At 37.7% G+C, this 22740-nt stretch overlaps 1 protein-coding gene and 1 pseudogene across 3 annotated transcripts in view; one reads left to right on the top strand and one right to left on the bottom strand.

The window, feature by feature from the left end:
* Nucleotides 1-22740, top strand: part of KIF25 (kinesin family member 25) — a 91522-nt gene that overhangs the window by 60278 nt on the left and 8504 nt on the right. For all 3 annotated transcript variants that reach the window (XM_072643916.1, XM_072643914.1, XM_072643915.1), the window contains 4 exons: nucleotides 9545-9619; nucleotides 15335-15484; nucleotides 18588-18761; nucleotides 20566-20717. In XM_072643916.1, the coding sequence (XP_072500017.1) occupies nucleotides 9545-9619; nucleotides 15335-15484; nucleotides 18588-18761; nucleotides 20566-20717 (551 nt within the window). The remainder of the gene's footprint in view (nucleotides 1-9544; nucleotides 9620-15334; nucleotides 15485-18587; nucleotides 18762-20565; nucleotides 20718-22740) is intronic.
* On the bottom strand, nucleotides 1517-1607 carry LOC140530686 (U6atac minor spliceosomal RNA; annotated as a pseudogene).

Below are 22740 nucleotides of genomic sequence, written 5' to 3' on the forward strand. Positions count from 1 at the left end.
CCTCATCAGCTAATTGTGAGCCTAGAGCAGGGGGGTGGAGGGTGCAGAGATCTTAGATAATTTGAAGGAAGTTGATCTAACCCCAAATTACTTTGGAATTCTCTACTTTGTGTGGTCTTAGAATTCTAGATAATCTTGAGAAATATGTAGAAACATTCTCAAGAGAGTTAGTGATTGGTTCTCTTGGGATATTAATCAACTCCTGGCCACTTTCAGGTACGCAGGCCAATTTTTGGTCTCCCTGGATTTTCCGCATTCTGCTCAGGGGACAACTTTAGAGGCTGTTGAGCAAGAGTTCTTAACCTCTGGTCCATGGATTCCCAAGAGGTCCTGTGACACATTTCAAGGGGCCCATGAACTTAGACAGGAAAAGATCAGATTTTTGTTTCAATATATTTATTTCAATCTTTCCCATTAGATTATGAGCTCCTTGAGAGAAAGGACTGTTTTTATTTCTTTTCTTTATATCCCCATTGTTTAACACAGGAAAATAGTAATATTTAATAAATAATAGTAATATTAAAATAAAAATAGTAATATTTAATGAACACTATAATGCAACAAATATTTAATTAACTTATTAAATGACTGAATTTGGTTTCCTTCTCAATCACAATATATTTTATTTTCTACACATAAAATAATTCTGAGTCGGGATTACATAGGCTTCACCAGTCTGCCAAAGGGGTTTATGGCTCACAAAAGAAAAATAGTCAAGGAACCCCTTTTCTTGAGTCATGCTAGGAGTAGGCTCCAGTCATGGAGCTGCACCCTAATATGTGCTAGTTACCAAGCTGCCATAATATTTTAATGTAGGAGGTTGATAGAGATAGAGATTCCCAGAAGAATGCCTTATATTTTGTTATAAATAGCTCCTTCCCCCATCACCCTCCCCGTCTAGAGTAAGGCTCACACCCAAAGTAATGTCTGGAGTGAAAGAAGAATCTTTAATTACAGGCCTTTCATGAAGAGGGCACTTTCCCTACTATGAGAGAAGGGCTCACCTTAAAGAACACTACTTGTGAAATCAGGAAAGCTTTCATTAATCTTTACATCCATTCCCCCTGAATGAACGGGTAGCTCCCACCTAAGGCCATGGGGACACTACAGATTATTCAGACCAATGCAAACCTCTTTATACTGTTCCAAAATTCAAATCTCCTGCCTCACCATCTGTTGGCTAGAAGGAGCCTCCTGAACACCTCACCTCGTGTTCTTCTCTCAGATAGGCTTCCCCTCAAACAGCTTGTGAAGCCTTCACACTAGTTTCTGACCTTTTACCTGACCACGCTAGGTCACAACTCTGATTAGCTGCCATCCATCACTTAAAGTTCTGTGGAAACAGAACTCCTTCCTTTGTTTCCCCCATTTTTGGACCCAACACTTAGTTAAATCCGGTGCTTTTGTTTCTGCTGACCAAGCACATCTAGCTGTTTACAAGTTACTTTATTTAACAAAGTTTATTACAAGTTAGTGCTTTAAATTGCTGGTGTCTAACTATAAAAAAACAAAACAAAACAAAACATGGTTAGATGCCGCAGAGTAGGTAGCAATGCCTTAACCGTATATGTGTTGTAAAGGCCACCAGAACCTCCTCCATCCTTATCTCACCTCAGACACTCGACACTCACTAGCTGTGTGACCTTGGGCAAGTCACTTAGCCCCAATTGCCTCATCCTGGGTCATCTCCAGTCATCCTGATGAATATTTGGTCACTGGATTCAAATGACTCTGGAGGGGGAGTGAGGCTGGTGACCTGCACAGCCCTCCCTTACTCAAAACAAAGTCAAGTGCAAGTCATGTCATCATTTCTCTGATGGCATGGTCTTCTTTGGCAATAAAGGACGAACACATAATCTAATATAGGCCTAGATAGGTAAGAAGGTTTCTGGTTCTGCCAAATGCTGAGAAAGCTCCTTCTAAGGCTTAGCCACTTAAGCCTTCCATCACTGGAGAGTATGCTCAAGTACACACACACAAACACAGAAACACACACAGATACACACACACAGACACACAATTATTCTCCCTTCACTTGTGAAGGAGATGAGACCTAGAGAAATCAAATTCTCCATAATCAGTACCAGAGCCAAGACTACCATTGACTTAGGGTAAACAGACCTTTGCTCTGTGTATCACCCAAAACAATCTCAAACATAAATGAGGCTCGCAGGTTGGAGGGCGCAGAAGAAACAGCAGGATGGTGACTGAATAAAAAGGAAATGCCAGTCTACATGGAGCACCTACTTGAAGTACTCCAGTGATGCCACGACCCCATGTGTTCAAGGTGCTTCTCATGAAGGAGGCAAAGGGTTAAAACAAAAATCCGCATAAGAATGCTGCTTTGGGGCAATGTTTTTTCAGCATTTGGTCACAACTCATTTTTATAAACACTAGAGCATATGGTTCTTATGAACTCAAAACACTGTTTATTTTTTTTAGCAACTTTTTATAGATCTAATAAATGTCAAAATATTTGATTCCTCTTCAGAAAGAAAATTCCAGTTTTCAGCATTTTATTCCTTTAAAAAAAAGTTTATCAATGAATCAGGAGGAAAAGCATGATACCTAATATTCTGGAATGCAATTAATGTTAATATAAGAGACATAATATCAAAGGAAAGCTGGCTCTTAGGTGGACGAAAGAATATTGTAAAACTTGTTGATGATAGCCATTTTCCAGACATGAGAAAAGTCAGAGGCAGCTGATGGAAATGGAGTCATGAAGACCTAAGCTTGAATTCTGGGCTACCTAGCCTCTGTTTCCCCATCTGTTAAATGAAGGAATTGGGCTCTATAGCATTTAAGCTACCTTCTGGCTCTTTATTTGTGATCCTGAATTCCATTTGACTCTGTGTGCTTTCCGTATCTGAAGGCTGAAGTGTTCTGAACACAATGTCTTAAGGATCTTCATTAAAAATAATAACAACATTTAGATAGCACCTTAAGATTTGCAACATGCTTTACAAATATTATCTTATTTATTCTCACAACAACCCTAGGAAATAAGTGCTATTTTTGTCCTCACTTCACAGATTTGGAAATTGAAGTAGACAGAGGTTAAATGACTTGCCCAGGGTCACATAGCTAGGAAGTGTCTGAGGCAGGATCTGAACCACATGTGGCCTCAAGGCTGCAGGTTCCCCACCCCTAAAACATTCAAAGTCCATTCTTCCGTCAGTGCATATGGAGTCCAAGAGAAAGTGGGCTCAAGCTTAGAAAGTACAAGGGGTAAAGGACCAGCTCCCAGCTTCTAGCTGCTGTAAGTTCTTCCCCCTGCCTCAAAAGAATATTAATGAAATAACCATTCGGTTTGCTGCAGCTTTCTCCTCCTTAAAGAGTCTTGGAGCAGCCTTTCCTCAGTGTGTCTAATGTAGCCTTGGATTCTAATGTAGAGACTGTTTCCAGCTACTATTGTCCCAGGGATTCTACAAGGACAACACTTTTCCAAGTCCCCCAACCCGCTGAAGTCCATAAGGTCTTTCTTTGCTCAAAGGACTAGAGGGATGAGACTGGCTCATCTGTTCCTCCCCATCCTCTAAAAGATTCCCTTTCAGGAGCTTGGATGAAGAAGCTATCGCCTCTCCACCTCCAGATACTCAAATACCCAGGTTCTAAATTGATCAGTTGTTTTCTACAAATCTTACAGGATGTGACTAAATTTCTTCAACCAATTCTAACGTGCTCCTTGTGTCATTTCACTTATCTGAATTGCTAAAATCTTCCTAAAATTCCTAAAGTATCCTTCACTCCTAAATTGATCCAGAACTTTTAAAAATACTTAGTCAAAATGCCTTTGCTTGAATGACTCCATAGGCATGTCTAAGATCTCTTCACAACTAGTTCCTACTTCTGATTGATTGGTTCAATTAAAGTAAATTAGGACTTAAGGCAGCTGGTAGAGCAGTGGATAGAGTGTCAGGTCTGGAGTTAGGAGTACCTGAGTTCAAATGTAGCCTCAGACTCTTACTAGACACTATAGATACTTACACATTTACTGTGTGACCCTGGGCAAGTCACTTCATCCTGACTGACTTAAAAAAAATAATAAGTCAGGACTCACTGTGATTACTGACGTAGGGGTATGGGATATACTAAGGTATGCTAGAGAAAGCTCAAACTTGCTTGTGAAAGCTGATTATTAAATTGTTTGAGTTTGTACCTCAAAAATTGGCAAATTCTACAAATCAGAATTTGAAGTATTTTGTTAATTTTCTAGACTTAAGGAAGTGATGGAGAAAATTTTATCAATGCAGTTTAACTTAAAAGTGTATCAGGAGTACTCCCGCTCTCCTGGTGGTAAATGTTTGTTAAACATTTACCATTTGTTAAACCATCTCCTGGTGGTAAATGTTTGTTAAACATTTACCATTTGTTGATTGTTTAGACTAAGAAAGTGATGGAGAAAATGTTAAAATGTAGATTAATTTTAAAATGTGTCATGAGTACTCCTCCCCTCCCAGAGAGCTGGTTGTTAAACATTTACTAGTTGTTAAACCATTGATTGAATATCTAGACTTAAGAAAGTGTTAGTAATGAAGATGAAACATTTACTGGTTGTTAAATAATTTCTCTCTGGGACCACTTCTCTTACATCACATCTTGAATTCACCAGCTGATAAGGTTCTCACTTCTAGCAAGGATGAAGCACAGGAAGAAATGTACCAAAAGTATCTGACATTCTCGTTAATTCCACAGTCAAGAATGGCTTTCTTTGAGATGAGTATGCAAAGGGGCTCCATTAATACCTGCTCATGTCTAGGTTATTATTTCTAGTTCTGATCTCTCTACTAACCTATCTCTGTGACCTCAAGTAAATAACTGAACCTCTCTGGGTTTCAATTTCCTTACTTGGAAGATGAGGAGGTTTGGGTCTATTGAACCCTAAATTCCCTTCCATCTCCAACAATCTCTGATTCTCTAATTCCCTGATTTTCAGTCGATAGCCAGTTGGATTTCTGGGAACAACTCAGATACACCACATCATCCTTGTCTGCTCCAATTCAGTTCTCTACTCTAGGGTGAACTTTCTGGGTCATCCTGGATGCTCAGGAGAGCCGACTTAGGTCAAAGCTGAGAGTGAAACTAAATCATACTATGGGGAAAAATCAGCCAAAGGAGGGGGAAACATCATGAAAGCAGCTCTCCTCAGGGACTGAGGCTGCTACCTTTAGATCTCAAATTTCTGAGTGCAGATAATGATTTTCATGCCTTGTCCCTGTAACTTTATACACAAACAACCCCCATGCTCATTCCTGATTGTGGTCTATAGGGTCTTTAGTCCTGAAACAACTCCAAAGGGTGTTGGGCTTTTTTTTCTGACATTCAAATGAGAGAAGGACTTGGAATGTTTAGTTTTATTTTTCATCTCTTCTCCTTGCCATAAATTATTTTCAGAGGTATTACTCCACTTTTTTGATAAATATTTTAAAGGAGCAAAGTTCATCACTAGAAACCAGATATCCTTTTCTCTTGATTTTAAAAATAAAATAACTGATTGACAGAAATGCAAAGTTGGCACATAAAGTCATAAATTCAGAACTGGAAGAGATGTCAGAGAACAATCAACTCTCATTTTACTGATTAGGAAATCTTAGCCTAGGGAGGTTACAAGGTCATACAGGTAGTGAGTGTCCACAATAGGATTTGAAACCAGTTCCTATGACTCCAGAGCCAGTGATCTAAACCAAATATGGTAGCTACAAAACAGTGACCATTAATGAAGAGTGGGCCTAGGAGTAACATTTGCATATGATATTATCCCTACCTTCATAGAACTCACAATATAACAGAGGGAATAAGGCACAAACACAGCTGAATGGATAACGTAACAAATGAATCAGAAGTTTGTAAATCAAAGTGCTCTGTGAGATCCAAGGGGGAAATTATTAACAATAGGGGAGAACAGATCAGCTCCAACATTAAGTGCCAATTGGGGTACTAGACACTGGAGAGAAAAAAAAAAAAACCAAAGAGTCCATGCTGGATACTACTAAGAGATAGTATACTACTAGGAAGATACAACATGTTCACAAACAAGCATAGTAATTTTAGGAAAGATAAAACACTAATAGCTGGGGGAATCAGGGAAGACTTCAAGGAGGAGGTAGCATCTGACTTAAGCCTTGAAAGATGACAAGGATTACAAGAGGCAAGTTTCCTCCTCCTCCTCATTTCATATCACCCAGATGCCTTCTACTGCTACTGTCTCCTCCTTGATGCCATCTCATATAATGAGATAGCCTTACTTCTTGCCAAGGCAAACTCCTCTACATGCACATGTCATCCCATTCCATTCTGTCTTCTCTAGCAGATTTGGTTCTCCCACCATCCCTATTCTTAATATAATTGTACATGGTTTTCACTGGAGGAAGATTCAATGAGATAAAAGAGCTGTTTAATGTTTTTATTTTAGCCTTATTATTTAGTGACATTGATATAAATCAACATATAAGATATTTTGGTTAAATTCCCTCCTTGAGTCAGAAGTCACATGTAGTTTCTTTTTTTAGGAGACATGATCATGGGTTATCCATTATTATTAGATAATGAATTATTATTATTCACCTAATCTTCATAAAGGCCATTCATCTTCATCTTCCTAGTTGTCTTTCTCGATGCTTTCCAGCTTAGCTATGTCCTTGCTAAAATGTGACGCCAAGTACTGAAGACAAGACTCCAGATGTGGTCCAACCAATGTCAGTTTCTCACTTCCTTATTCACACAAAAAATACAATAATAAATTAAAATAAAAATAAGTGAACAAAAAAATAAAACAACTCCAAATCAGATAAGCTTGGTTGTCATATCATGCTAATGGCTCTTATTGAACATGAAATCTATAAAGCTCTCAGATCTTTTTAGGCAAATGATGTCTACAATTTCCTCCTTGCACATAATGAGCTCCATTTTAGTTGGAGATACTTGTAGCACATCTAGGGGAAGTATCCATTAAGTAGTCACCATGAGAATGAAACTAAGAAATGAGATTAAGACTGAAAACAAAGATAATAAAGTTATCAACATAAGTCATCATTGCAGCCATACTAGTAAATAAGATGGTCAAGAGAGAATATAGAAAGAGAAGATGGGCAAGGAGAAGGCTCAGGGATGGAGCTCCATTACAGACCTGGGAAGAGCATGAGGAGCCATCAATGATAACAGAGGAAGAATGGTCAGAGAAATAAGCGAACCTGGAAGAAAGCATAGAGACTTACAAGCTAAGAAAGGGGAGAATCCAAGAGGAGTCAGAGGATGAGGACTGGGGAAAAAGAAGATCATAGGGTTTCAATGAAATTGAATAAGCACTAGTTTGTTAAATAAGTACCTACTGTGTGCCAGGTACTGTAGTATTGGGTGCTGGGAGTGCAAAGACCAAAATGAAAAGGTCTGATCTTAAGGTGCTGAAGCACTAAAGAATTCCAAGAGATGGAGGGGAGAAGGGTGAGCATTTGATGCCTAAGAGAACATTAAGTGATTTGCTGTGAGAACAGTTTTAGTGGAGGATCAGGATAGAAGCCTTAATTGCAAGGGATGGAAGAGAGAGTAGGTAGTTAGGAAGGAGGCATCATGTCTGAACAATTTTTCAAGAAACTTCATGGTGAGGTAGAAGACATAGAGCAGTGATGAGATGATGAAGGAGGTTGGGGGTTTTTTGTTTTCTTTTTTAGGATTTAAGGAAAGCTCAAAGGAATGGGAAATTCAAGGATATAGGCAAAGAGATTATCCATAATGAGTCATAGGGATCTCTTCTTCTGAGGGAGAGATGGTTCAGAGCTTTGGTGAATGGAGAAGGGGAGTTGAGTAGGTCTCGATCTCTTAGAGAAGAAGGCCAGACCTCCTTTAAGTGTGTGTGTTGAAAGGTGGGAGATGGCTATACTCTTGATTATGAGAGAGGATTTGGAATGCTCTAAGGATTAGATAAGGGTAGAATAGTGGTTTTTGTTCAGTCATTTCAGTCATGTCCAACTCTTTGTGACCCCATTTGGCATTTTCTTGTCAGAGATAATGGAGTGGTTTGCCATTTCCTTCTCCAAAGAGTAGAAGGCTTGTCCGATAGCAATGACAATGGGGCAGCTAGGTGGCACAGTGAATAGTCAGGAAGGTTCATCTTCATGAGTTCAAATCTGGCTTCAGACACTTACTAGCTGTGTGACCTTGGATGTCACTTAACCCTGTTTTTCTCAGTTTCCTCGTCTGTAAAATGAGCTGGAGAAGGAAATGGCAAACCACTCCAGTATCTCTGCCAAAAAACCCGCAAAAGGGGCCATGAAGAAGTAGATAGGACTGAAAAATGACTCGATAATAAAATTTAGTTTGGGAGCTTTTGCTATATGTGCTTACTGGGATTTTCTTTGTTTTATAGGTAGTGAGGAGGTTGTTTATTTGCTTTTAACAGTTTGGCTTCCTGCCTTTGGCATGATTCCCTCCTTACTGGTACAGGCTAGTCTGTGTATTGCTAGAGATTAATGGAATACAGAAAAAAGTCTTCCCAGTCCCTTCTTCACTTTGCACCCCTAAGCCCAGGATATTAAAGTTGACTGGCCCTCTGAGATCGATTTAATCCATCCTCCTCATTTTACAGATGAGGAAACTGAGGGCAGGGAAAGTAAAACCCTTCCTAGTAGGATGACTTCACCTAAAGACTCCCAAATCTTCAGATTTAACCCCACTGGTGGTGTGGAAAATAGTGCATTTTGGAAAAAAAGAAAATCTTCGGAAAGTTTAGTTCCAGCTAAAGTAAAAACTCAGATTTCAGGAAACTGTGTGAAATCCTGAAATCAAAGCAGCACTTGACTAACAAGAGAATCTACTGGTTTGAAAGTACACAGGTTTTGGCAGGCCATCCCTTTGTGTCAGTTTTATTGTTTGGAAACCTTCTATGTTTCTGTGCAATGAATGGTGCTCACTGGATTCCATCTCCAAGCATAACTTGATTATAAACTTAAGAGCCACATTCATACACTAGATATCTGTAGTATGAATTAAAGATCTGCTAATTGGACTTTGTGCCTGGGGGGAAAAGCTTTTAATTTATTCAATCATAAAAGAACAAATGCTTATATTGAACTGTTGCTTGAGATAGAATTTTTACATTTTTCTAGCAAAAAGAATTGTTGCTGTAACAAATTTAGCACAGAGCCTGGCACATAGTAGGCCCTTAAAAGCTGCCTGTTGATATGACTTAACTTGAACCACAAAAAGACTAATTTAATTGTAAGATAAATACAATGGTTTTTAAGTTTTTTGAGCAGTGTCTTTCTCCTTATATTCCATTATGCATTTTGGTTTAAGGGGACAGGAGGAAATAGTCAAGCCCTCATTCTCTGTCCTTTGGCCTCTGTTAACTTGACAGAGTCACAAACCTCATTTCTCTTTTACTCTGAAAGAACATTGAACATTAGTTTTGTTGAGTAGTCCAAATGGCACTGGTCATGGGAAATATGCCAGCAATTTTTTTTTCCTTCAATCTTAAGTTTGTGTTGTTAAAGTAAATTTATCTTTTTTTCTTACACTAAAATACCATTTCTTCTTTTCCTGTCAGAGTTTATAGCCCTTTGGAGTCTCAGAAGATAGTGTTTGGAGATGTATGCCCTCTGCTTACATCTCTCTTAGATGGGTAAGAAGAAAAAAATAATAATTTTGTTGTCCGCACTAACACTTGTAATTAATTTTCTAAAGGAATTTATACTTTTCTGCTTATACTATATAAACAAGAAAATACAATTACAGTTTTATCATGTAATAGTATAGGCATACCCAGAAGAAAAGGTTGCCCAGGTCAATATCATTTCCCCAAAATGTCATTAACACATTATAACCCCCCCACACACACATACACATAAAAAGTGTGAAACCCAATCTGTAATGTCATTTAGCCAATCACCTGTTAGAACAGCATTCTAATGGAACTGTCCCCTGTAATATTGTTTCACCTGACATCATGTTTTCAAAGAACCAATTAACACAATAGATTACACAGGGCTATACCTATAGTAACAGTAATTTTTTTAAACAAAAATTGTAGATGAACTCTGAAACATTTCTCGTATGTGCAGCGCAATAGAATATGCTGACCAAAGGGTCTTGTAACTGGCTTAAGGAGTGAATATGGCAATGGGTCGTTTAGATTTCACTTCAGAATTGTGCTGTTTACCACAATAAGTAGGATTATGACTGTTTCTGTGATGTCATTTGCTCTTCTCTCCTGTATTTATTTTATGTTTCAGAATGTTAAAAAAATGTAATAGAAACAATCTGTCAGTAACATTAGCTTCAAAAAGGGAATGTCTCCCTCTGGGAATCGGTTTCCTGTTCATCACAGAGCTCCTGTTCACTTCTAAAGGGGCTACAAATCTGGCCTGATTTTGATCTGCTGTGGCATAGTTCAGGGGTGGGAAACCTGAGGCCTCGAGACCACATGTGGCCTTCTAGGTCCTTGGGTGTGGTTTTTTGACTGAGTCCAAGTTTGACAGAGCAAATTGTTTTATTAAGGGGATTTGTTCTGTGAAGTCTAAATTCAGTCAAGGGCTGCTCTTGAGGACCTGGAGGACCACATGTGCCCTCGAGGTTGTAGGTTCCCCACCCCTGGCCCAGTAGGTTATGCGTCAGTCATGAGGGAAAGGAAATTTATTGAACGATAATTTATAGATTGTCCTTATTTACTTAATAGACTCAGAGGAGTCATGGACTTTCTCATATTGGTTTTGTAAGCCTATGTAAAATTCAGTTTGCAGGTTTCACTGACTTTCCAAAAGAGAATTATCAAACAATAACTCATATGTAATCAGTAGCAAAAGAACAGACCCTTTTGTAAAGGCTCTGTATATATCTATAGCATACTAAGCACCGAATGAACATATAACCTGTCACCAGATAATAGATTGTAATATTTTTATAGACCACATCTGTGATTTCACTGGTATTCCCAGGGAGGGGTATCTCCCAGTGAGGAATTTCCTCTACCAATTCAGAGAGAATAGTTCTGATAGCCTTGGAGAGTTGAATGGGGCCCCAAGAGGTAAAGGGATTTGTCCAAGATCACACAATAAGTTTGGGTCAAAGGCAAGACTTGAGCTCAAATCTTTCTGATTTTAAGGATGGCTTTCTATCTACTATTGTCTCTTCTGCAGTATTTCACTATATATATAACAACACATAATGCAGCACAACATAACAACATAGCATAACACAACACAACGTAATACAATATAATGTAACATGGGGATAGAGGCCAGACCTGTGATTTCCCGTTACAGGGAACTCTCAAGTGAGGAAACTCCCTCTATCAATGCAGATGTTTCTTATAGCTTTCTTAGCAACTTGTCTAGAGAGAGGACAGAGAAGTTAAGTGATGTGCCCAGGATCACATAGTCAATCTTTGTCCTGGGCAGGACTTGAGACCAGGTCTGCCTGGCTTCAAGGCCAGTTATCTATCCACTATACTATGTTGCTTCTTTAACATGACATGACATGACCTAGCACACTGCACGGCACAAAATAGCATGCCATACCAAGCATTTAGAATCTACAATGGATGGCCCACACACAGCATTCTTTCCCGTGATGTCTTGGAACTTCTGTTCGACCTTTTCTTTTTGAATGCTGGGATTTCCACATTCATTTAGAAAATATTCTTCCATTGAAGACTTGTCATTGTCAGCCATCATTTAAGCAGAAGCAGATTCCAGAAAAGAGAAAGAAAGGCTCATTGGTCAAAGCCATCTGTCTCAGAGTTGCTTTTTCATTACAAATATGAAACAGATGACATTATTTTGAGCTTCTATTTCTCCCTGTGGGACTGCCTTTTTTTTTTTACATTATGAACTCCAAAATAGTCTGAAACATCCCTATAAGAAATAACATTTTGAATGCCAGTGATGTCCTGTGGATACTATTCTAAAAGCCAAAAGAATGTAGATGGATGGGCATAGAAAAGGGGAGAGGAATGAAGGGTTTTTTGGTCATGTGTGTGTGTGTGCGTGCGTATGTGTTTCCTTTTTCCACAGATATCTACATCTGCAAACCTGTTATTTGGGAAAAGGAAATCAAGGGTGACAGGAATTGTCATTGATTTTTCTAATTAGTTTTCATTGGAGCCAAGAGTTTATCCTAGAGATCAATGCTGCCTGGAATTGCTAATGACTTTTGGAACACTCTCCCTATGTGAATCAGAGATTTCAGTTAATTCAAATTACACTTTTACTCTCTCTGTGTCATCCATCTTAGAACAAACAAACAAACAAGCCCTAGAATAACAGCTTTTTATTGCTATGATGAGTCTGCCAGGTTGAACGGAAAAATTTGAGCTGAGGTCCAGTGATATTTTATATTTTCATAGGGGCTGTGCACCAAGCAAGCCTTTGCATTGAACTCTAAACTTTTTTCAATTTATTAGCCCAACTGTGAATTTAAAATTTCTAGAAAAATTACTGGTACAAAGAAGCATTATTTTCCATGCTAACCTTCTCCCAAATGTCAAGGATCTCCTAGTTTTTCTCACTTTTGATGGCGCACATACTCTATGCTTGAACAGAGAAATCAGAATAACATAATTAAAAGGGACTTTAATAATGCATGTAGTCCTTGAGGCATTACAGATCAATGACACTTCATTTCTTGGAGTCTCAGTTTCCTCATCTGTAAAATGACAGGAATTAGGTGAGATGTTCTCCATGGTATCTCTCAGTTCTAAAAGTCTGTGAATCTAATGCAGCTTATTACAATAATAATATCTTCCATTTACATCTTGTCTCAAGAATGTTTTAAACACATTAGCTCCTTTGAACTTCAGGACCTCCCTATTAGATATGCAGTTCAAATATCATTATTCCTACTTATAGATTAGGAAACTAAGTCTCAGAGTAACACTCACAGTCACAGAGCTAGTAAATGGCAGAACTGGAAAAGAAAGGCACTGTTTAAAACAGTTGGTGAATACTAGTTTCTATGGATATGGAAAATGTGTATTATTGTTAGAAAAGTGTAAATATTCTAGTAATCATTGGCAATTGTGATCTTGGTCAGTCCTGGTACTTGTTGGGCTGCCAGTATAATGGCAATAATTTCTAAAAATATTTTTAAATTGAAAAATCTGTAGACATTCACAAGGTAGGATATGTGCTAGCTATTCAGATTTCTTAACTCTGCCACCCAGTACTTAGTTAGTACTTACAGAATATTAGCAATTTGGTTGACTTATTTTAGACATAGTCTTCATAACTCTAAGTCCAGTGGATTTGGGTTCCGATGACTAGATTTCTGGTCCTATGCAAGCTCTTCCACTTCTTCATTTCAATTACTTCCTAAAAAATATGGCTAGGTCCCAGTTAGAGTATAATGAATCTCCTGAAGTGGTTGCATTATTAAAATTTGCACTACTCAGAGATGAAATTATTTAAAATACAGTCATTTGTTCAAACTCAATGGGAATATGCAAACGTGAATTCAAATAATGTGACTACTCCAGAGATGGATTCATTATTCACATTAATCAAGACTTGGAACTACCCATCTCATAGAATACTTGTGAGAAAATTGATTTGTGAACCCTAAAGCATTCTATAAACATGAATTGCTGTTTACATTACTACTACTAGAACGGTTCTGCTGGGATTTCTACCAGTTCCCTAGAAAAGGGAGGGGCTCGTATTAATATATTCAAGTAACTCCCCAGAAAACTCAGGAAGGGGAGAAGAACGAATAAAATATATAAAAGCATATATGTACATGCAAGAGAATAAGAGATTTCTCAAATGGTTTTCTAGCAAAACTCTAAAACATGTCATAAGGTCCTAGATTTAGAGCCATAAGAGACCTCAGAGGTCATAAAGACCAATCTCCTCATTTTATTTTTAATTTTAAAAAAAATTCTGAACTTAAAACAACAAAAAAGAGAGCATTCCTATACACAGAGCAGAACAAAGAAAGAGGATTCTTTTTGAAATTGTAACTCTCCACGTCATACTCCTTCCTTTGTAAAAGCAGACAATAAATTCTATGCATTGTTTTCAAAATTGTCTTCCTTATGCTTTGTGCGTCTAAAAATATTATAATGACTTTTTTGTGACATTACTATTGATAATGGAGAAGAAGAAAGAAAAGGGGGAAGAAAACAACTCTGGAACAAACAAAGAAAGTTAAACAAAAGAAATCCTTGCACCCTGCCCAGAAATGAATGTTTCTGTTGCTTGTATGCATTATCTCTCTGTTTGGAGGTGAATAGCATTCTTCTTCTTCATCATCATCCTCCTCCTCCTCCTCCTCCTCCTCATAGGTCCCCTTATCCAAAGGCAACAAAGTGCTGTTACAACAGTGATGAGGCTAGCTCCTTTAAATAATTGATTATATTTTATTTCTCCATACTATCCACTATTAGGCTAATTGTGGTTACAGGCTTTCTGTGATCCCTATTTTCCCCTCATAGTGTGGAGGATTTCCCCAAATAGTATTTAAATTCCTTGAGCACAGGGACTGGTGTCACATCTGTCTTTGTAATTCCAACACACACTGCCTGGAACATGCTAGGTACTTAATGGGTGCCTGTTGATTGACTGGAATTAGACACTTCTGTCTTGTAGCAACTTCTGCAACTTACACTCCTAGCAATGTACCTAGAGGACAGAGAAGTTATTTTTGCCCAAGGACACATAGCCAACCTAGGTCACGAGAAGGACTTCAACCCAGGTTCCTCGGTTCAAGTTCAGCTCTCTCTTGGCTACACTCTTTTATAGCACACCATCCCATTCATGACATAACATGACATGACATGATAGAGCGTAGCATGGCCTAATACAACATGACATTAGCTCATTTGATATCATACATTAGCTAAGTTTGTAAATTGAAATAAGTTTAGTGATCAATACTAAGGTTTACTTGGTACACATCCCAAATGAAAATCTAAAACAGCACTGGACCCCAGCTCAAATTTTTCAGTTTAACCTAGCAGACTCATAGCAATGAAAAGTGCTAAATATTGTTATTCTGGGGACAGGTTTCCTTGAATGATTGCTTGTTTGTTTTGAGATGAATGATCCAGATGAGGACGGTGAAAGCGTGCTCTGGATTAATTGAAACCTCTGATGCACATGGGGAGAGTGTTCAAAAACCATTAGCACTTCCATGTAGCATCAATCTCCATGATGAACTCTTCAACTCCAGTGAAAACTAATCATTAAGGAGAGGTGGTGGTAGTGGGAGAATCAATAACAATTTATGCATTACCCTTGTTTCCCATTTCCCAAATGACATACCTAAAAATGTGGATATCCATGGGGAAAGGTTTAAAAAAAGGCAAAAAAACCCCCCACTTAACAATGTTTTTTATTTGTAGATATAATGTTTGTATTATGACTTACGGACAGACAGGGAGTGGAAAGAGCTATACCATGCTAGGACCGCATTCAGAAAATGATCCTATTTCACCATCAGAAGCTGAGCAGGAGATGGGAATCATTCCCAGAGCAGCCGGAGAGCTTTTCAGGTACTGCTGTAGGGGAAGCTATGGAGAATCAGGAGCAAGAATTCACAGAACCCAAAAAGAAAGTGGAGTGTGGATGGGCGCTGATCGTGAACATGAGGATGAAACCTCCTTTTTTTTTAAAAGAAATTATATGTTTGACTATCTACAGCATATATCTTGCAAACCCAATGTACAAGCTATGCAGACATGTTTCTGGAGGTTGTCACCTCTGTATTTTCCAGGACTGCATTTGTAACACTTCAGTTCATTGTAAACTAGTCACATCTTATGCAGGAGGGCTCCTCCTTAGTCAGTTTTCCTGATTGAGGTCAAGCTAACAGGACTAGGTATTTCTGCTCAATCTCTATACCTTTCAGCGAGGGCAAAGGTCAGGGGATAAAGTATTTTTTTTTTGTCTTCCTGTCTTTTAGTAGGAAATGTATTGTCTTTTTCTCCTTCAGAGATGCAGCCCAATTCCACATGTTGAAAGGAAATTCTTATCTTTTAAGACACTGATTTTACAAAAATCAAGAATCTGAGCCCCTGTATGCATAACTTGTCCTCAATATCAGCGAGTTACTGGCAGAGCCAGAAAGAGCTTATACCCTTGGACATTCCATGCCTTTGACCCAACCCATATATGCGCACAGCTTGTATTCCCTTAGCACTCACATACTCTACCAGCACTATATTAGTTTATGTGTATTTACATCCTCCCTTGTGTATTTTCCTAAAACTATTTCATGGCTGTCTGCTATATATTCTATATGTATTCTAACTACACTATAAACTCCATGAAGGCAAGGACTTTGTCTTCTATTTCTTCTATATGGAGCACCTCCATATTAAGTCAAATGCTATGCTCTCTACAAGCCAAATGACTGTTGTTCCATCAGAGTATTCCCGGGAAACACACACACACACACACACACACACACACACACACACACACATTTTCATATTCCCAGTGTTTAGTATAGTGCCTAATAAGTGCTAGTATAAAACAGGAAGAACAGAGTAAATGTTAATAAAATTAAATAATAAATTTGATTTTAATGACAAATTAATAAAATCAAAACAAAATTGATTCTAAATTACTTTTAACTTTCTTAATAAATATTCTATTTATTACTATAGAAGAAAGAGTATCATCAAAATCAAACCAACCACCATGGTTTCCCAAAAAGAATGCCAAAGAAATTTGAGAATCCCTAGTAAAGAGGAATATATTCATTTAATTGGTCCAATTTTGTCGTTCTTCAGCTAGTTTTTGTGATGCCATTTGCCATCATAGTACAATTATGGGAAAAACTGTGAAAATTTTTACAAGTAATAACTATATCTTTACTGATAACTTTTTATATGGTAGTAAGTAAAGTCCATAAAACCTGTTTTCCAAAGTTCACTTTCTTTCATCTTACTGAGTTCCTTTTGCCCATAAATCCTTTTTATATAGATATCAATTTTTCTCTTTTTATATTGCAATATACTTGATTTAATTGTAGTTTTAGTAGCTAATAAATAACTCAGCTCCAGCAGCAGCTCCCAGGAAAAAGATCCAAAAGTGCATGGTGTTGACTATAAAAAGTTATATTTCAGGAAAATAGTTTGGTCAATTTCATTTGGCCTTCCTCTAGAAGCCCATGAATTTGTATGATAAATGAATTAGTATAGTGAGGGAAAGGTACAAGGTAGTATATCATTTCTGTCTTCTAAGAAGAAGAATTTTAGCTATTCTCACCTTTGAAATTGCTAAATATCTATCCTTTATAAGATGTCTTAACTAGAAAATATAAAGTAAATGGGTTTCTCTTTCAGCAGGGGCCCTCTTCTTACCTTCATTCATTCATTCAGTACATTGCTGAAGTGTTTGTGTTAATAATTAAATTCACAATAGAAAAAAATACAGTTATCCCTTCCACATCATGACCTTCCCCATTGTGGTTTCCATATATCACGAGTCAGCATAAGAAATTAAATGGGGATTTTGGGGGGGAGTTTGGTAGAAACTACATATGACACCTGATGACCAACAGACAATACAGAAACTATGACTAAATGCACAACCCAAATTTTACAATAAGGTACTGTAAATACCCCATAAGAGAAAGAGAAGAAAATCACACTTCTCTGATATGAAGGAAGGGTGAAAACTTTTACACAGATTTTCCAGATCATGGAGATGCCAAGCCCCTAACCCCTGTAATGTGAAAGGGAAAGCTATGCAAAATTGGTTTGAAATTGGTTCAAAATTGGTTCGAAATACATACTTACATGTATTTGATTAATTTAATTAGTAAGATAGATTTAATACTGCTCATTTCAGAAGTTATCATCCATTTCCCGACCTTCCCTAAATACATGGTAAAATGTAAAAAAAATACTACTGTAAAAAGTGACATGATTTGCTACTGTAGGAAGTAATAGAAACTAACAAATGCATTGTATGTTGGAGAAACTCTTCCAAAGGCTGCTTTTTACATTTTTAAATTTGACTTATGAATTATCAGACATCTGAAGTATTTCCCAGTTACAAAGGACATTATTAATCACCCCCAGTCCACCCCCTCATTTTGTAGAACTAGAGAAATGAAGTAGTTCCATCTGTTCTGAAAATGTTTCCATAATCAGCCAGCTTAGACATGACCTGACCACTTCCAAAATCAGAACCTTTGGCAGATTGTCTCAAGGCATAGAAAAATAAAATTATCATTTAAGATCATGTGAATCATTGGCCAAGAGAGAATTAGGATTCAGCTGTCTTATGAAAGACAAAGAAAGAGTAGTGTTTAGCATTCTAAAAGTACCAGTTGTTAAGAGTTGGTTTGTCTGTATAGCCCAGATAAAGTCTTTGTCCCTAATAGAGTTATTTACTGTATCATTTAAAGACCATGTTTGTGTTCTCATTGGGTTTATAATCTTGACGACAGCATAAACATTGCCATAAGCTCACTGACTTTAAGAATCTCTATGATTTCTGGATTTGTTATCATTTTGCAGTGAAAGCCACTATTTTAAGGACAGTGTGCTGACGTTGAAAGGGTACCTTTTGGTCTATTTTATTATCTTGTCTTTTTTTTCTCCCTTCTCTCTCCTTTTTTATCCTCTATCTCCCCCAACCCAGACTTCTTTCAGAAAATCCAACAATAGACCCCAGGGTTGAAGTTTCTATAGTTGAAATATATAATAATGAACTCTTTGACCTTCTGGCTAAGGACAGCTCTGGAATATTTGGTGTAAAGCGTGATGTAATCACAACCAAGGAAGGAAAGAGTAATGTACCTATGTTGACCTATGAGTGAGTACATTATATAACCTCTTATTGGAAATGTTTCTTCTTCTACCAGGTAAGAAAGATACATATGACACAGTGAGGGTGAAAAAAACAATGCTATCCTAGACATCCAGATCAGTCATATCAAGGTTTTCATCAGTGGGGTGACAGGTACCCTAGCAAGGTCATTATTACTCCCCAATCCACAGTCTAACCTACTGTCATGTCATTGTGGTCAAAAAGGTTGAAGTGCTTAGCTTCCAAAGCCAGCTATTTTTGGGTTACTTAAGATACAATCCACAATACCTTCAGTGGAAGGTATTTGTTTTTGTTAAGTGACTATAAAAGTTATTATAAACTTTTCTGGTCTTTATAAGTCACCTGACATATGACATCTTTAAATGACACAACAAAGTTGCAGCTGGCTTTATCTATAAATATGTTCACAAACAGATTTCTGTAAATTGAATAGTTGTACAAAGAATCCTATTTTAAATGAACTTAGAGAAGCTTTTTATTTGAAAAGATTTCTATGGTAATTCTTAGATGGCTCAGGGGGTAGAGCACTGGATCTAGAATCAGGAAGATCTCAGTTAAAATACAGTCTCTGATACTTATTAGCTGTGTAACTGGCAAGTCGTAGCCTCTGTCTGCCTCAGTTTACTCTTTTGTAAAATATGGATAATAATAGCACTTATCTCTCAGAGTTGCTGTAAAGATAAAATGAGAATAATATTTATAAACCACATTGAAAACTTTAAAAAGGTATAGGAATGCTGGCTATTATTATTATTCTCAATAAAATCACAAATGAAGAATTATTTTACTGAATAGTCAGTTATAATTTACGTCTCATTAATCTAAATTTCCACCTAAGAGATTTGCTTAAAACAGGGGCATGCCAATATCTGAAATCCAGAAAGAGAAGAAAATTTTAAAATATAGATAGATACATAATTCTATTTTACATATTTTCTCAAACAGATGAGCAGGAGCAGTCAAGATTTCCTACTGTTAACTTTGTCTATAATGCTGCTCACACTTGTGGCACTAGTCCTCTTTCAGGTCTTCCTTTGTTTGGTTGTATATCCCTCCTGGGTTACTACACTTTGCATCTCTGATTGCTACTGACACTTATTAAAGTCAATAATATGCTAGGAAAAAAGTTGTTACAAAAAAAGGAAGTAGACGAGAGAGAGAGAGACAGACAGACAGAGAGACAGAGAGACAGAGACAGAGAGAGAGAGACAGAGAGAGAGAAAGAGACAGGGAGAGAGGGAAGGAGAGGGAGAAAGGGAGAGAGAGGAAGAAAGAATGTGAGCCAAGATCAATGAGATATGAATTGACAGGCAGACAAGACTGATGAGACAATAGGCCCAATCTTAGCTATGTATCCATCATTCTCTGTAGGCCTTCAATAAATTTCTGTTAATCTTTCATTTGAATGAAAACCACTTTTAAAGAAGTACAAAAAGTCCAGAAGACCCATATGAAAGTTATAGTTATGTGCAAACCACTGCGGAAAATCCAGACTATACCCTCAAGCTGATTGTTAAGTGTATACCACAGAGCAAGCAAAATCCTTTTGGCTTCATTTATGATGTATTTTGTGTCTGGGTTTTCAATCTTATTTTTTAAACAAACTAAGTAAGTATCTCAACTAAGTTTACATAACGGAATTCTGTTAATCCATATTGTTTGTGTATGAGAAGTTGGAAATTGTGGTACACAGGATGATCTCCCTCCCTTGCCCCAAAGAGTGGGTTAACTGTAGAACATTTCTCGTTTTCTTGAAAAAGCTGTTACCTAATGATGATTCATTCTCCAGGCTTGTAGAAAGTCCTTATGAATTTATGAAGATAATCAATAAAAGTCTGCAGCTCAGAGTGAAACACCCCACACTAGTTCATGCTGATTCTTCACGTTCTCACTTGGTGGTTACGGTTACTCTCACAATATCTGTCCCTTTTGATAGCTTCAGTAAGTAGAATGAACTATTTCTAAAATGATTCCTATTTCATTGTTTCTTCTGGCACATAGTGGGCACTTAACAAATATTTATTAAATCAGATTGAATGGAAAGACAGAAGGTTTCTTCTTATCCCCCGTGACAGTGGTCTCCTAGAGTCTTAAAAGGCTTTTGACCCATTCCAGAATGCCTTTACTGTGTGACCTGCTGCGCTTTCTCTGTCCCCTATCTCCTGATGTGTCAAGGACTGTGCTCAGGGCTTACCCATTTTTTTCTGATCTTGCTTCAAAATCAGACGAGGAAGCAAAATTTTGGAGGAGATCTAGTCAAGGGCTTGCTGTGGGGAGAAGGAGAGGTGATGATACCTTGTCAAGATGATACATCTTAAGAGAAGTAGGTCCATGGGTTTCTCTGTGCACAGAAGGACTGTCCCCATTCAGCTGTTATGAGAAGAGGTTATATAGCTGGAGGTCAGAAAGTACAGAGAGTAACTACTACAGATAGTCAATAAGGATTTACCAACTGCTTACTATGTGCCAGGCACTGTGTTTATAGCTAGAGATACAAAGAAAGGCCCCCAGAAGTCCATGTTCTAAAGGGATTCATAATCCTGTGGGGGAGATAACATGAAACAACTGCGCACAAACAACAGGCACACACACACATACACACACACACATGCACACTAAACATGGAGATAATCAGCAGTAGAAAAGCAATAGCATTATGAGACCAAGAAAGGCTTTTTGTGGCTAAGACTTGAAGGAAACCAGGGAGGCAAAGAGGTGTAGATGAGGGGGGAGAAAATTCCATGCAATGGAGACAGAGAAAATGAAGAGTCTAATTCCTCTACCATAAGACAATAGTTCAAATACTTGGAATATAATTATTGTGCTTCCCTCTCTCCTCAAGTCTTCTCCAGGCAAACACTCCCCAGTTCCTTTAACCAATCCTTATATGACATGAACATAAAGTCTTATGATCTTGTCTGCACTCCTCAGAACTGTCTTACAATTTCCTTCCCTATTAGGGGATATTGGTTCTCTAATTAACCATTTTTATTCTGCCCTTCCCAGTCCAAAGATTACTTTATCAAAGCAAAATAACTTTATAAGATCATAGCTGGAAGATACTTGTTGACCATGTAGTTGAACTCATATTTTTATAGATGAGAAACTGAGGCACAGAGATGCTATGTGGCCCAGGGTCACACTGGGAGTGGGGAGCAGAGGTAGAGTTTGAACCCATGTCCTCCTCCGCCCACTTTCATGGGAAAGGTTCACTTCTAATATGTCATTGAACAAGCTTTTCCTTCTCTTGTCCATTAGCACCATTCTATCATTTCAAGTAGTTGTCCTATAACTTCTTTAATCTTTTTTCCTGCTACCCCCCTTTTCTTTTTCTAAAAATAAACATAGTTACCAGTGTAGTTTTTATTTTTAAAAAAGCACTTTTTGGTCATCTAGCTTTCCTCACCAGCTGTGGCTCTTTCTGAGCTTTAGGATTCTCGGTACTATTTTTGCATGGCTGTGCTACACATTTGTATTCACTCTTCATTACCTTTCCTCTCATCCATCTTCACAATGTCCTTTTAAAAAATGAAGTTGGGTAATAAGTTCTCTTTAGACAACTCTTCTTTTTCCTCCCACTCCTAATTCTTAGGAGATTCCCATCCTTTCTGGGCCATAAAATTTTAGCTGAGAGGCTCCTTCTTCTACTTTATCTGAACTCTGAAACTTTACTATCTTAAAATATTTGATTTCCATCATTCTACTTCCCTCCAAGTTTCCCATCATTTCCTCCAAGGCTGTTTCTTCCTTTTGATAAGAATTGTTAGAAAACTTTTTGGGTTGGGGTGGAATAGAGCCCAAATCTGCTCCTCTACCAGTTCAAGTCTTTGTTCCTAGGTCTGTCCTTCAATGCCATTACTAGTCTAATCCCACATTATTTTTGGACTGATACAGACTTGTGATTTTATTAGCATAGGGAACCCCTGTTGTGGAAATGTTCCCTAATGAGCATCAGCAGCTCCTT

Source organism: Notamacropus eugenii, chromosome 2 (genome assembly GCF_028372415.1).
Source record: "Notamacropus eugenii isolate mMacEug1 chromosome 2, mMacEug1.pri_v2, whole genome shotgun sequence".
Lineage (NCBI taxonomy): Eukaryota > Metazoa > Chordata > Mammalia > Diprotodontia > Macropodidae > Notamacropus > Notamacropus eugenii.